Here is a 16,324-nt window from a genome sequence, read left to right on the forward strand (position 1 = left end):
TTGAAGCTACAACAGCAAAGTATATGTCCTACATTCATCCAAAATTAATTTATATAAAAAAAAACGTGATGAAAAAAAGATGAAACGGTAGATGTCAGAAGAAGTATGATGACAGTTGAGGTAAAAGGGTGGGGTGAACAAATCAAATCAAATTTATTTATATAGCCCTTCGTACATCAGCTGATATCTCAAAGTGCTGTACAGAAACCCAGCCTAAAACCCCAAACAGCAAGCAATGCAGGTGTAGAAGCACGGTGGTTAGGAAAAACTCCCTAGAAAGGCCAAAACCTAGGAAGAAACCTAGAGAGGAACCAGGCTATGTGGGGTGGCCAGTCCTCTTCTGGCTGTGCTGGGTAGAAATTATAACAGAACATGGCCAAGATGTTCAAATGTTCATAAATGACCAGCATGGTCGAATAATAATAAGGCAGAACAGTTGAAACTGGAGCAGCAGCACGGCCAGGTGGACTGGGGACAGCAAGGAGTCATCATGTCAGGTAGTCCTGGGGCATGGTCCTAGGGCTCAGGTCCTCAGAGAGAGAGAAAGAAAGAGAATTAGAGAGAGCATATGTGCGGTGGCCAGTCCTCTTCCGGCTGTGCCGGGTGGAGATTATAACAGAACATGGCCAAGATGTTCAAATGTTCATAAATGACCAGCATGGTCAAATAACAATAAGGCAGAACAGTTGAAACTGGAGCAGCAGCACGGCCTGGTGGACTAGGGACAGCAAGGAGTCATCATGTCAGGTAGTCCTGGGGCATGGTCCTAGGGCTCAGGTCCTCCGAGAGAGAGAAGGAGAGAATTAGAGAACGCACATTTAGATTCACACAGGACACCGAATTGGACAGGAGAAGTACTCCAGATATAACAAACTGACCCCAGCCCCCCGACACATAAACTACTGCAGCATAAATACTGGAGGCTGAGACAGGAGGGGTCAGGAGACACTGTGGCCCCATCCGAGGACACCCCCGGACAGGGCCAAACAGGAAGGATATAACCCCACCAACAGTCTTTGCTCTCACTAGGTCATCTGTGCCATCAGTCCCTCTAGCTCTGGATGTTGGCCAAGGTTGAAACGGGCTTGGTAATCTGTCTCTGTGTGCTAGGGGAAACAGTTAGGAACAGTTAGTAACAAAATAAATGTACATAGATATAGGATATGATCCCATGTGCAAAAGAAAAGTCATGCAGAGGTCAACACAGACAGAATATGCTCACTGGCTTTACAGAGAGTTGAAACCCCTCTGGCTGATTCTTCAACATAACCTCCATAAAGGTGGGGCATAATGTGGTGTTTAGTTGGCTGAGCTGTAAACAAAATCCTTATCAATGCTCTAGACTGAAAAGTTATGCCATGCAACTGCCAAAAGTTCAGAGAACACATTACTAACACTCAAAACACTCCATTACCTGAACAATTCGCTCATGGGTCTTGAGGATGGCGTCTACATACATCTTGGTCGGTCCCTTGCTCCGGCATGACCATGACTTCTGTGCTCTTAGTGGGCAATGCATAGCTGAGATGAGGAGAATAGTTAGTTCATCCCTTTAAGGTTTGTTAATTAATCAATAAATAAAAGACCTTGGATGATGTAATCCCATGCTATGCAAGAGGGCCAATATGTGCCTCCTATTGAAGCATTGTGAACTTTGCAACAGACATGGATATTTGGGCCATAAAATCACTGAGCAAAAAAAGACAAGCATGATGTAAAATGTGAACCTGGTATTACACCTGATTAAAGGCTACTAAAGCCAACGACGTATCGCTGCACCACAGTTTTGTTGAAAACAGTGTTTTAAAAAAACTGCTCTGATATTCACACACTGATATTTATTGCTAACCAACAGATGTCACTAATGTGCATTGTGAACAGATAAAGAACCTCAGAGTAATGAACTCTTTTTCGGGCACAATTTGGTGAAAGCGCTGAAAGCCTTCAGAAATCCTCAGTTCCCCATCACTAATATAATCCCTTCCTAAGGCTTTCCTATAAAGTCAAAATGTATACACATAGTACTAACTTATTATTGTTATTGGGGGAGGACTTAACCTGAATCGGATGTTTATCTGATACCGATGCCCTTAAATAAAATAAACAGACATCAAGAGGTAGCTAGCTCCCACCCATAGACTTAGACATTGCATCATTGGATCTGTCCTATTATGGAGTCTGAGTGCATGGGCAGCACCATTGAGGCCCGGTCCAATGTACGTGAATGAATGGCCAATGAGGCCTGTAACTGGATAGAAGACAAACAAATCATCCATCTATCAAGTGTTTTGATATGATATACTGACATGTTTGACCTTCCTTCTTGCTTGCTTGCCAGCTAACTACAACCTGTGTCAAAGATGCCATTTCTTGGTAGAAGTCAAATTACCTTTGAGAATGACAGGATTCATTACTCTAATTTTAAACTGAAGTCATCACGTCATAAATCTCGAAATTATTTTAGATTTTGCTGTTGCTAGTTGTTGCATATATACACAAGAGGTTCTGAGAAAAACGCTTCCGGTTGGTCTGCCTGACTCAAATGTAGTGTCAGAATAAGGATAATATCTTAGTTCCACTTTCAAATGTGTTTTATCCTTGTTTGCTTCTTCTGTTTTATTTTCATTTTCTTGAGTAAAAGTAAAGATACCGTAATAGAAAGTAACTCAAGTAAAAGTGAAAGTTGCCCATTAAAATACCACTTGATTAAAAGTGTAAAAGTATTTGGTTTAAAATAATAATACATTATTTCAAATTGAAATAGGAATGTAATGAAGTAAAGAAAGTTGTCAAAAATATAAATAGTAAATTACAGATCCCCCCCACCCCAAAATACTTAAGTAGTACTTTAAAGTATCTTTACTTAAGTACTTTACACCACTGGACAGGACCTTATGGTGCTTTGAAGACAAACGTGAACTTGGAAAAAACGAGGTCAGTCATGACATCAGTGATCTATAGGTCGGAAAGTCGGAGCTCGAGAAAGATGGTTTCCGGCTTGGAATTTCGAGTTGGGTAACCATTCAAAACTATTTTTTTTCCTGTCGGAGCGCTTTTTTCCCCGAGTTCACGGTTGTCTTGAACGCACTAAAGTCGGAGATTTACGTGTTTCCGTTGTTTTGTACACTGCAAGAGCCACGGCATCAACTCCCCTTTCATCTGTAACAGAGACATTCTCGGATGTGTATTTTACATTCCCATGCAAAAACTTCGCCTCTTCCTCTCTGTCCCAAATAATACATGGAATTTAATGAAATATCCAAAATTAGGACGCGAGAACGAAACACAAAAGCAGCAAGCCACGTTTTAATGTACAGGTTCCCATTAAGAAATATATTTAAGCAATAAGGCCCGAGGAGGTGTGGTACATGGCCAATAAATATACCACGGCTAAGGGCTATTCTTACGCACGACGCATCACGGAGTGCCTGGATGCTATTATAAATTGGTTACCAACGTAATTAGAGCAATAAAATTAAATGTTTAGTCATACACGTGTTATGCGGTCTGATACACCACAGCTGTAAGCCAATCAGCACTCAGGGCTCGAACCGCCCAGTTTATAATACCGGATATATCATACATTGGAAGGTTTGTGGGCCATAATGACAATTTACACCACTGCATCGGGTGCCACAATTGCATTGTATTGGTGGAGCCGTGTCTGTCGTCGTAAAAAATAAGGTTGTGACAAACTTCCTCTGAAACAGCTAGCGAGTGGGAGTGCTACCAGTGTGTCGTGAAGAACTTTAGCGTGAGCAACAATAATTGAATCGGCAGTTCACCTTCAAAATAAAAGTAATCCATGGAAACTGATGCAAACGGATAAAACTAGTGGAATGATGCCACAACTGGACGAGATAATGCTAAAGGTTGGGATGTAAATGACAATTACTCGTTAATTTGATAAAAAACATGTACAAATATTTTGCAATAAAAGTGGATGTATTTGAATTCAGAATTCCATTGGGGCATACATATATGCGCTGTTCAGCCTAACCTATGGATTGTGCATCAATGAAATGGTTAAATGGTTTATCAGCCTATTCAGTGACAGCCACATAACATACATGTGAAGAGTTTCCACAGATTTTAGTGTCTTAGCTCTTATTGCGGAACTCTAAAACCACTGAAATGAGCAACATTAAGCTCATTCTTTAAAAGTAACTTCCTCACCATTTTAGATAAGCATGCTCCGTTCAAAAAATGCAGAACTATGAACAGATATAGTCCTTGGTTCACTCCAGACCTGACTGCCCTCGACCAGCACAAAAACATCCTGTGGCGAACTGCAATAGCATCGAATAGTCCCCGCGATATGCAACTGTTCAGGGAAGTCAGGAACCAATACACGCAGTCAGTCAGGAAAGCAAAGGCCAGCTTCCTCAGGCAGAAATTTGCATCCTGTAGCTCCAACTCCAAAAAGTTCTGGGACACTGTAAAGTCCATGGAGAACAAGATCACAGTCACCACCGATAAATCCATGATTATCGAAAACTTCAACAAGCACTTCTCAACGGCTGGCCATGCCTTCCTCCTGGCTACTCCAACCTCAGCCAACAGCCCCCCGCAGCTACTCACCCAAGCCTCTCCAGGTTCCCCTTTACCCAAATCCAGATAGCAGATGTTCTGAAAGAGCTGGAAAACCTGGACAAATCAGCTGGGCTTGACAATCTGGACCCTCTATTTCTGAAATTATCCGACGCCATTGTCGCAACCCCTATTACCAGCCTGTTCAACCTCTCTTTCATATCGTCTGAGATCCCCAAGGAATAGAAAGCTGCCGCAGTCATCCCCCTCTTCAAAGGGGGAGACACCCTGGACCCAAACTGTTACAGACCTAAATCCATCCTGCCCTGCCTATCTAAGGTCTTCGAAAGCCAAGTCAACAAACAGGTCACTGACCATCTCGAATCCCACCGTACCTTCTCCGCTGTGCAATCTGGTTTCCGAGCCGGTCACGGGTGCACCTCAGCCACGCTCAAGGTACTAAACGATATCATAACCGCCATCGATAATAGACAGTACTGTGCAGCCGTCTTCATTGACCTTGCCAAAGCTTTCGACTCTGTTAATCACCATATTCTTATTGGCAGACTCAGTAGCCTCGGTTTTTCTAATGACTGCCTTGCCTGGTTCACCAACTACTTTGCAGACAGAGTTCAGTGTGTCAAATCGGAGGGCATGCTGTCCGGTCCTCTGGCAGTCTCTATGGGGGTGCCACAGGGTTCAATTCTCGGGCCGACTCTTTTCTCTGTATATATCAATGATGTTGCTCTTGCTGTGGGCGATTCCCTGATCCACCTCTACGCAGACGACACCATTCTGTATACTTCCGGTCCGTCCTTGGACACTATCTAACCTCCAAACGAGCTTCAATGCCATACAACACTCCTTCCGTGGCCTCCAACTGCTCTTAAACGCTAGTAAAACCAAATGCATGCTTTTCAACCGTTCGCTGCCTGCACCCGCACACCCGACTAGCATCACCACCCTGGATGGTTCCGACCTAGAATATGTGGACATCTATAAGTACCTAGGTGTCTGGCTAGACTGTAAACTCTCCTTCCAGACTCATATCAAACATCTCCAATCTAAAATCTAAAATCAAATCTAGAGTCGGCTTTCTATTCCGCGACAAAGCCTCCTTCACTCACGCCGCCAAACTTACCCTAGTAAAACTGACTATCCTACCGATCCTCGACTTCGGCGATGTCATCTACAAAATAGCTTCCAATACTCTACTCAGCAAACTGGATGCAGTTTATCACAGTGCCATCCGTTTTGTTACTAAAGCACCTTATACCACCCACCACTGCGACCTGCATGCTCTAGTCGGCTGGCCCTCGCTACGTATTCGTCGCCAGACCCACTAGCTCCAGGTCATCTACAAGTCCATGCTAGGTAAAGCTCCGCCTTATCTCACTTCACTGGTCACGATGGCAACACCCACCCATAGCACGCGCTCCAGCAGGTGTATCTCACTGATCATCCCTAAAGCCAACTCCTCATTTGGCCACCTTTCGTTCCAGTTCTCTGCTGCCTGTGACTGGAACGAATTGCAAAAATCGCTGAAGTTGGAGACTTTTATCTCCCTCACCAACTTCAAACATCTGCTATCTGAGTAGCTAACTGATCGCTTCAGCTGTACTTAGTCTATCGGTAAATAGCCCACCCAATTTTACCTACCTCATCCCCATACTGTTTATATTTATTTACTTTTCTGCTCTTTTGCACACCAATATCTCTACCTGTACATGACCATCTGATCATTTACCACTCCAGTGTTAATCTGCAAAATTGTAATTATTCGCCTACCTCCTCATGCCTTTTGCACACAATGTATATAGACTTTTTTTCTACTGTTATTGACTTGTTAATTGTTTACTCCATGTGTAACTCTGTGTTGTCTGTTCACACTGCTATGCTTTATCTCGGCCAGGTCGCAGTTGCAAATGAGAACTTGTTCTCAACGAGCCTACCTGGTTAAATAAAGGTGAAATATATATATTTTTTTTAAACAGTCAACCTATGTGCATTGAACATTCATATTGTTTACTTGTTTACTCCATGTGTAACTCTGTGTTGTTGTTTGTGTCACACTGCTTTGCTTTATCTTGGCCAGGCCGCAGTTGAAAATGAGAACTTATTCTCAACTAGCCTACCTGGTTAAATAAAGGTAAAATAAAAAAATATTGCACTGTACAGCCTAATCTGTGGTTTGTACACCCATGAAAATGGGGTATCAGCCTACAGAGTAACACTCACAAAACACAACTATGTAGAGTTTACACTAATATTAGTCACTTAAACAGATTTTTTTGTCAAATTAACTAATAATTGTCTTTTTCAAACTTGTTTAGCATTATCTAGGCCAATTCTGGCATGATTCTACTCTTTTTTAAAATTCGTTTGCATGATCAATTGGTGACTTTTATTTTGAAGTAATCGCCGTTTCCACTATTGTTGCTCACGCTAATGCTGCTCACAACACACTGGGGGGAGTGCTGAGGTTTAGCTAGCCAATTACCTATTAAACTCACCGACTGCCAGTCTGGCCAATATACTGCACTAGAGGAGCATTGCTTAATGCTAGGTAGCAAACGAACTGGCTAGCTAGCGATTTAGCTAGCTCACTGAAGTAGGGCCCTAGTGTGTTTCTCCCACAGTCCAACTTGCCTTTGCCTGCCTAACTATACTGCAGTCATGACCGCGGCAGGAGATTTCGGAAACCCTCTAAGGAAATTTAAATTAGTCTTTCTTGGCGAGCAGAGCGGTAAGTGTACAACTGAAAACTATATGATGTAACGTTCGGCCAAGGTTGAAAATGAGACATATTTTTAACACGGAGTTCGCTAAATAGCTAGCTATGTGATCAAAAGCTCGCTAACTTAGCTGGCTGGCTAGCTAGCTAGCTAATGCCAGCCCTGTTCATCTTGGGCGAGTCTCTTTTTTTTAATCGATATCCACCGACTGTCATACAACTGAGACCATGGCGATTCAGTTATATAGCCAGCTACGATTACCGATCATTTATATTTAACTTAACCGTTCGGTGATATCAAATGTTTACATTGCTAACTAATTTATGGTTAGTTGGCTAACTATTTGGCAGTGTAAGCCAGTTATTCTAACTAATGTTTTCGACACAGGTCAGGAAGCTAGCTATTTAGGCTAGCAAGTTAACTAAACTAACAAGACTAATTGTTTCTAGTTACAGTCAGCAGTCGGTTTGTAACGTTAGCTAAAATAAATCAATACACGAACCACTAACCTAGCTACATACTACGACTACAATAACTAGCCGCTATTGTATAACTATAGCTAGGGTTTGCTCTGGTGTGTTTATTCAGTCAGATTTGTCTTTGGTTTTCAGAGCGGCTGTAGAGTTTCTGGTGCTAACCATCTCAGTCGTCACTCTTGCTAAAGACAGCCTCTGTGCCAAGAGACGTCTCATTGCATGTCAAACCAAGTATCAACGTTATATGGTTGATTTATAGGCGCCTGCCTGCCAGCCAGCACTGTCTTTTTCTCTGATGTGGGGACTTCATATTGTATATTTCAACAACTCTCTATTCTCATGATGTGGTGGCAATTGTGATTTTAAAAAGCATCACCATTCTTATGAAACAATCTGCCTATCTCTGATTCTGAGAATTTGAGCTATTGTATATGCTGGATGGATCCGGTATACCTGAAACCCAACTTTCCTACAACATACATTGCAGACAGAACCACCCTGATTTAAGGCCTGTGGTTCTCAGTATGAAAGTGCATTGAGGGAGAACCAAGGACTGGAATGATGCATTGTGAAGCCTGGGTGACCAGCCTGATCACAGCACTGCTGAGGGGGTGGGCTGGTATGGAGGTGGGCTGTACGTCAATCTGTTCCTCTCATCGTAGGCAAGGCTATAAAGTAGGCTATCCTATATACCACTGTCAGCAACAAACATCCCCCTCCTTTAACCAGAACCCATGCTACACTTCAAATATAGTGGGGCAAAAAAAGTATTTAGTCAGCCACCAATTGTGCAAGTTCTCACACTTAAAAATATGAGGCCTGTAATTTTCATCATAGGTACACTTCAACTATGCCAGACAAAATGAGAGAAAAAATCCAGAAAATCACATTGTAGGATATTTAATGAATATTTGCAAATTATGGTGGAAAATAAGTATTTGGTCAATAACAAAAGTTTCTCAATACTTTGTTATATACACTTTGTTGGCAATGACAGAGGTCAAATGTTTTCTGTAAGTCTTCACAAGGTTTTCACACACTTTTGCTGGTATTTTGTCCCATTCCTCCATGCAGATCTCCTCTAGAGCAGTGATGTTTTGGGGCTGTTGCTGGGTAACACGGACGACGGACGGGGGGGGATTGTGTGGAAGCCCATATGGGACTGGCCATCTATCCTCAACAGTTTAGCCCATAGGGATACAATGTGCTGTAGCCGCACAAGAAAGCAACCTCAGTCTGTATGGCACTTCAATACAGTGCATTCCGAAAGTATTCAAACCCCTTAACTTGTTCCATATTTTGTAACGTTACAGCCCTATTATAAAATGTATTCAATCATTCCCCCCCCCCCCTCATCTACACACAATACCCCATAATGACAATTTTTGCAAATGTATTAAAATATAAAAACTATCACATTTACATAAATATTCAGACCCTCTACTCAGTACTTTGTTGAAGCACCTTTGGTAGCGATTACAGCCTCAAGTCTTTTGGGTATGACATTACAAGCACGGCACACCAGTCTTTGGGGAGTTTCTCCCATTCTTCTCTGCAGATCCTCTCAAGCTCTGTCAGGTTGGATGGGGAGCATCGCTGCACAGCTGTTTTGAAGGTGAGCCTTTGCCCCAAGTCTGAGGTTCTGAGTGCCACAGAAAAGGTTTTCATCAAGGACCTCTCTACTTTGCTCTGTTCATCTTTCCCTCGATCCTATTTTCCCAGTCCCTGCCGCTGAAAAACATCCCCACAGCTTGATGCTGCTACCACCATGCTTCACCGTAGGAATGGTGCCAGGTTTCTTCCAGACGTGACGCTTGGCATTCAGGCCAAAGAGTTCAATCTTGGTTTCATCAGACCAGAGAATCTTGTTTTTCATGGTCTGAGAGTCTTTAGGTGCCTTTTGGCAAACTCCAAGAGGGCTGTCATGCCTTTTACTGAGGTGTGGCTTCTGTCTGGCCACTACCATAAAGGCCTGATTGGTGGAGTGCTGCAGAGATGGTTGTCTTTCTGGAAGGTTCTCCCAACTCCACAGAGGAACTGTGGAGCTCTGTGAGTGACCATCGGGTTCTAGGTCACCTCCCAGACCAAGGCCCCAATTGCTCAGTTTGCCCGTCGACCAGCCCTAGGAAGAGTCTTGATGGTTTCAACATCTTCCATTTTTAAGAATGATGGCGGCCACTGTGTTCTTGGGGACCTTCTATGCTGCTGAATTTAAAATAAAATAAAAATTGTTGGTACAATTCCCCAGATGTGTGCCTTCAACACAATCCTGTCTCGGAGCTCTATGGACAATTCCTTCGACCCCATTGCTTGGTTTTTGCTCTGACATGCACTGTCAACTGTGGAACATTATATAGACAGGTGTGTGCCTTCCCAAATCATGTCCAATGAATTGAGTTTACCACATGTGGCTCCAATCAAGTTGTTGAAAGATTTGTAGGATGATCAATGTAAACAGAATGCACGTGAGCTCAATTTTGAGTCTCATAGCAAAGGGTCTGAATACTTATGTAAATAAGATATTTCAGTTGTTTATTTGTAATACATTTGCAAACATTTCTAAACCTGTTTTCGGTTTGTCATTATGGGGTATTGTGTGTAGATTGAGCAATTAAAAAAAAAAAGTGTTTAATCCATTTTATAATAATTTCCGAATGCACTTTAATTTGTCTGTACCTCTTTAGTTTGCGTGGAGTCATTGTCTAAATGTCTTTGAACATAGGCAATATGATAATGAAATCCAATGCTCAGCAATAATAATGTGTTCCTTTTACCCAATTGAGGGGGTGTTCTCATCATTGTCTTGTGCTGAGTGCAGTATCACAGCCATTGGCTACGCTGCGAGATTGTGCGTGGATCAGATTATGTGAGTGGAGCTGGTTTGACTGGAGGGTGGAGCGAGTTTCTCAGGCGGGAGCATCGGCCTTCAAATCAAATAAAAATGGAATCAATTGTATTTATTCTTTAAAATCTGTACCATTGAAGGTCCCCAAGAACATAGTGGCCTCCATCATTCTTAAATGGAAGACGTTTGGAACCACCAAGACGCTTCCTCGAGTTGTCCGCCGGGCCAAACTGAGGAATCGGAGGTGAAGAGCCTTGGTCAGGAAGGTGACCAAGAACCCGATGGTCACTGACAGAGCTCCAGAGTTCCTCTATAGAGATGGGGGAACCTTCCGGACGGTTCCCCCATCTGCAGCACTCCACCAATCAGGTCTTTATGGTAGTGGCCAGATGGAAGCCACTCCTCAGTAAAATGCATATCACAGCCCGCTTAGTTTGCCAATAGCCACCTAAAGACTCTCAGACCATGAGAAACAAGATTCTGAGGTCTGATGAAACCAAGATTGAACTCATTGGCCTGAATGCCAAGCATCACATCTGGAGGAAACCAGATGTAAAAACTGAAATATCACATTATGTAAATGTGATATTTACAGGTTTGTTTTTTTTATTAAAAAAAATATTTTTGCAAGAAATGTCAACTGTTTTTGATTCATCATTATGGTGTATTGTGTGTAGATTGATGAGGGGGGAAACGATTTAATCCATTTTAGAATCATTCTGTAATGTAACGATGTGGAAAATGTCAGATGGTCTGAATGCACTCTATCCACTTTAGAAGTGAGCAGTGCAAGGGATTAAGTAGTTTTTTTAATTGCAATTTGAGGGCTGAGGTAATTTCCTCCCAAACAATCTCTCGGATTGTATTGGCCAACTTTCTGTTGTTGGGTTTTGAGAGCCGGCATGTTCCCACAGGTATTTTATTTTAACTTTATTTAACTAGGCAAGTCAGTTAAGAACAAATTCTTATTTTTAATGACGGCCTGGGAACAGTGGGTTAACTGCCTGTTCAGGGGCAGAACGACAGATTTATACCTTGTCAGCTCGGGGGTTTGAACTTGCAACCTTCTGGTTACTAGTCCAACGCTCTAACCACTAGGCTACCCTGCAGCACCAGGTGAATTATGAACGGACAGAATATGCCAGCTACTGGAGGGAAATACACCTGCTATTGTTCCTTGTAATACAGTGAACGTCCCACACCTTAATTTGATGTTTATATGTTGACCATTATTTCAAAATAAGTTAGTTAATTCATAGTTATTTTGCAAAAGAAAAGCTACTCATTTTGAATGCATGCCACTAGAACCGGTGCTAAAGAATTTAATGATGATCCTAACGTGTATGGAGATACCGATATCGTCCTGCCCCAACTGACCTCACCCCACAGACATTTATGTAAATGTGGATTTCCGCACTGGCGTGAGAGATTGACACTGGATCAGGGTGACTAACTATCTACTGTCTTTTCATGTGCACACAGGCCTGGTCAGTATAAATCCCTCACCGCTGGGAAATTCACACACAATACATTTCAGACTCCATTTTTGTTTGATATGTAATGTCCACAGACTCCCAATAAGCTGAGTATAGATTTTGAAGTGACTTTGCATCGGAGGAGGCAGGTGGGAAGACTCAGTGGAACAGGGTCAGGCACGTGGTTTCAATTTTTCTTGTTTGGTACCATTCTATTTATGCCGTTACAGTGAGCCCATCCTCCGATAGCTCCTCCCACCAGCCTCCTCTGCTTTACTTTCCAGATTTCTTTTCACAATTAAATGTTATTAGTGTAATAACATGTTTGAGAGGATGGCCTGACCCTAAAACCAGACCCTACCAAGTTAGGTCTACCCTTCCCAATAATTATGAGATGTTAAATCGAGGTCCTGATAAGAGTTGGGAGGGAGTGTTTACCCTGGTGTCTTGGCTGATTCCCAAGATGGCCATCATATTACCCTGGCCACCTAATCATCCCCAGCTTCAACTATCATCGCCCTGGCAACTCTTTCCCAGGTTGTTGCTGTAAAGTGTTCCCACTTTTTAGACAACTTACCTGGTAAGTAAAAATGTGTTAACAAACAACTCTTGTGTCTATTAATTCAATAAAAGACCAAATACAATTTTGTATTTAGGAAGTGGTGGGCCTCTGCATTTTGGCTCATTAAACATTCTTTTGAACTTTCCCAAATGCAGACTGCCTTTGTCTGCCCACTGGCACTGACTACAGAACAATAGGAGTGGGAACGGGTATAGGGGGAATAGAGCTGACAAGAGACTTGTGGTCGGGGGGGGTGAACCTGCTGGTTTGGGAGGGGTCTGGGAAGGATGAGGGGTTTGGGAGAAGAGGATATGTGAGTTTTAGGATCAGTCTTCTAAGGAAGATATTTGACCTGTTTAAAAAGAGGGAGGGCACAGACACTCACCAACACACTGAGGTACATAGATTGCCAGCAGAGCATATTAATAATTAAAACAGGTGTAAGAGAAAGGGGAGCTTTAAAGCTGAGGACAATTGAGGCCAACTCACACTTTTTTTTTCTTTACACATTCCTTTCTGTGTCACTTGTCTTCCACCCTCCCTTTGCTCTCGTATCCTCTCTTTGGGCTGAGGTTAACAACATTCAGTGGGCCAGATGAAGGGCTCGCTATAGAGAAGGGGAATGGCTGGAACTAGCTCTCTTGATACGTGTCGTTCTCACGCTGAAGTGTCAGTTGCACCTTCCTAGTGGGTCAGCTTTTTTTCTGTACCCATTTTTACACGACAGTAAAGACGTCCACATTCTTCCCAACCGATACCGTCATCTCCTCTGAATGTTTCAAGGGGCTATCATTGTTGAAGTTGCTATAGATAGATATCTATCTTTTTGGGAGACTTCACCAAATTCACATAGCAATGTGAGTTCTAGATCTATCATTCTCATTTGAAAGCAAGTAAGAAGCGGTAGATCTGTTTTATTTCTATGCTTCCCGTTTTTGTTTTTGCCTCTTACTTTTGATTTTGTACACCAGCTGAAAATGTAAATATTTTTGGTTATGGAAAATGTTTCACAGCAGTTTAGATGACCATTTGCTACACTATACACTGCATTCAAAGTATTCAGACCCCTCGACATTTTGTTACGTTACAGCCTTATTCTAAAATGTATAAAATTGTTGTTTTTTTGCCCCTCAATCTACACACACTACCCCATAATGACAAAGCAAAAACTTTTTTGGGGGTGGGGAAGAGGAAAGAAGGAAATGTCAAATTTACATAAGTATTCAGACCCTTTCTCAGTACTTTGTTGAAGCACTTTTAGCAGCGATAACAGCGTTGAGTCTTCTTGGGTATGATGCTACAAGCTTGGCACATCTGTATTTGGGAAGTTTCTCCCAGTCTTCTCTGCACATCCTCTCAATCTCTGTCAGGTTGGATAGGGAAGCGTCGCTGCAAAGCTATTTTCAGGTGTCTCCAGAGATGTTAGATCGGGTTCAAGTCCAGGCTCTGGCTGGGCCACTCAAGGTCATTCAGAGACTTGTTCCAAAGCCACTCCTGCGTCGTTTTGGCTGTGTGCTTAGGGTTGTTATCCTGTTGGAAGGTGAACCATTGCCCCAGTCAGGTCCTGAGCGCTCTGGAGCAAATTTTCATCAAAGCTCTTTCTCTACTTCGCTCTTTTCATCTTTCCCTTGATCCTGACTAGTGTCCCTGCTGCTGAAAAACATCCCCACAGCATGATTCTGCCACCACCATGCCTCACTGTTGGGATGGTGCCAGGTTTGACGCTTGGCATTCAAGCCAATGAGTTCAATCTTGGTTTCATTAGACCAGAGAATCTTGTTTCAGAGATGGTTGTCTTTCTGGAAATTTCTCCGATCTTCACATAGGAACTCTGACAGACCTCCAGAGTGACCATTTTGGGTTCTTGGATCACCTCCCTGACCAAGGCCCTTCTCCGATTGCGAAGTTTGGCCAGGCTGCTAGCTCTAGGAAATCTTGGTGGTTCCTTTTTCTATTTAAGAATGATGGAGGCCACTGTTCTTGGACCTTCAATGCTGCAGATCTGTGCCTTGACACAAGCCTATCTCTGAGCTCTAAAGAGAATTCCTTCGACCTCATGGCTTTTGCTCTGACATACACTGTCAACTGTGGGACCTTTTATATAGATGTGTGTGTGTGTGCCTTTCCAAATCATGTCCAATCAATAGAATTTTACCACAGACTCCAAGTTGAAGGAACATCTCAAGGATGGAAACAGGAAGACCCTGAACTGAATTTCGAGGCTCATAGCAAAAGGTCTGAATAATGATTTAAATAAGGTAATTTTGTTTCTTATTTTTAATATATTTGCAAGAATTTCAAAATAATTATTTTGTTATTGTGTGTAGATTTGATGAGGAAGAAACCACTGCTCCATAAAAAAGCCAGACTACGGTTTGCAACTGCACATGGGGACAAGATCATACTTTTTGGAGAAATGTTCTCTGGTCTGATGAAACAAAAATAGAACTGTTTGGCCATAATGACCATCGTTACGTTTTGGGGGAAAAGGGGGAGGCTTGCAAGCCGAAGAACACCATCCCAACCGTAAAGTACAGGGGTGGCAGCATCATGTTGTGGGGGTACTTTGCAACAGGAGGGACTGGTGCACTTCACAAAATAGATGGCATCATGAGGTAGGAACATTATGTGAATATATTGAAGCAACATCTCAAGACATCAGTCCAAGTTAAATCTTGGTCACAAATGGGTCTTCCAAATGGACAATGACCCCAAGCATACTTCCAAAGTTGTGGCAAAATTGCTTAAGGACAACAATGTCAAGGTATTGGAGTGCCCATCACAAAGCCCTGACCTCATATAGAAAATTTGTGGGCAGATCTGAAAAAGTGTGTGCGAGCAAGGAGGCCTACAGACCTGACTCAGTTACACCAGCTCTGTCAGGAGGAATGGGCCAAAATTCACCCAACTTAATGTGGGAAGCTTGTGGAAGGCTACCCAACACATTTGACCTTCTACTGACTCTGAAAAACACCAAAAAAGCTACTCAGTGTCTCTGCTCATCTATGTGAACGTGCCTTAGGCATGCTGCAAGGATTCATGAGGACTGCAGATGTGGCCAGGGCAATAAATTGCAATGTCCATACTGTGAGACGCTAAGACAGCGCTACAGGGAGACGGGACGGACAGCTGATCGTCCTTGCAGTGGCAGACAACATAACAACACCTGCACAGGATCGGTATATCCGAACATCACACCTGCAGGACAGGTACAGGATTGCAGCAACAACTGCCCGAGTTACACCTGAAACACCAAATCCCACATCAGTGCTCAGACTGTCCGCAATTGGCTGAGAGAGGCTGGACTGAGGGCTTGTAGGCCTGTTGTCTGGTGGGGACCTGCCTTACATCACCGTCAATAAAGTCGCCTATGGGCACAAACCCATGGACCAGACAAGACTGGCAAAACGTGCTCTTCACTGACAAGTCGCGGTGTTTGCCTCACTAGGGGTGATGGTCGGCTTTGTTAATCGTCAGGATTGAGCGTTACACTGAGGCCTGTACTCTGGAGTGGGGTCGAGGTGGAGGGTCCGTCATGGTCTGGGGCGGTGTGTCACAGCATCATCGGACTGAGCTTGTTGTTATTGCAGGCAATCTCAACGCTGTGCGTTACAGGGAAGACACCCTCCTCCCGCATGTGGTACCCTTCCTGCAGGCTCATCCTGACATGACCCTCCAGCATGACAATGCCACCATCCATA

General features: G+C 43.1%; 1 protein-coding gene and 1 long non-coding RNA gene across 5 annotated transcripts in view; one reads left to right on the plus strand and one right to left on the minus strand.

The window, feature by feature from the left end:
• LOC135548454 (uncharacterized) overlaps nucleotides 1-16,324 on the minus strand; it is a 25,210-nt gene continuing 8,886 nt past the window's right edge. The window contains exons 1-4 of one of the 2 annotated variants that reach the window (XR_010456830.1): nucleotides 2,390-2,670; nucleotides 1,415-1,521; nucleotides 1,027-1,106; nucleotides 1-780 (exon numbers count right to left, since the gene is read on the minus strand). This is a non-coding gene — a long non-coding RNA (uncharacterized LOC135548454). Of the gene's footprint in view, nucleotides 781-1,026; nucleotides 1,107-1,414; nucleotides 1,522-2,389; nucleotides 2,671-16,324 lie in introns of those variants that run through there. The other variant, XR_010456829.1, reaches the window with a different exon arrangement.
• Nucleotides 7,002-16,324, plus strand: part of rab6a (RAB6A, member RAS oncogene family) — a 27,438-nt gene continuing 18,115 nt past the window's right edge. The window contains exon 1 of one of the 3 annotated variants that reach the window (XM_064978071.1): nucleotides 7,002-7,276. In XM_064978071.1, coding sequence (XP_064834143.1) covers nucleotides 7,207-7,276 — 70 coding nt within the window. In that variant the 5' untranslated portion in view covers nucleotides 7,002-7,206. The remainder of the gene's footprint in view (nucleotides 7,277-16,324) is intronic. The other 2 variants (XM_064978070.1, XM_064978069.1) reach the window with 2 other exon arrangements.

This window comes from Oncorhynchus masou, chromosome 11 (genome assembly GCF_036934945.1).
Source record: "Oncorhynchus masou masou isolate Uvic2021 chromosome 11, UVic_Omas_1.1, whole genome shotgun sequence".
NCBI lineage: Eukaryota > Metazoa > Chordata > Actinopteri > Salmoniformes > Salmonidae > Oncorhynchus > Oncorhynchus masou.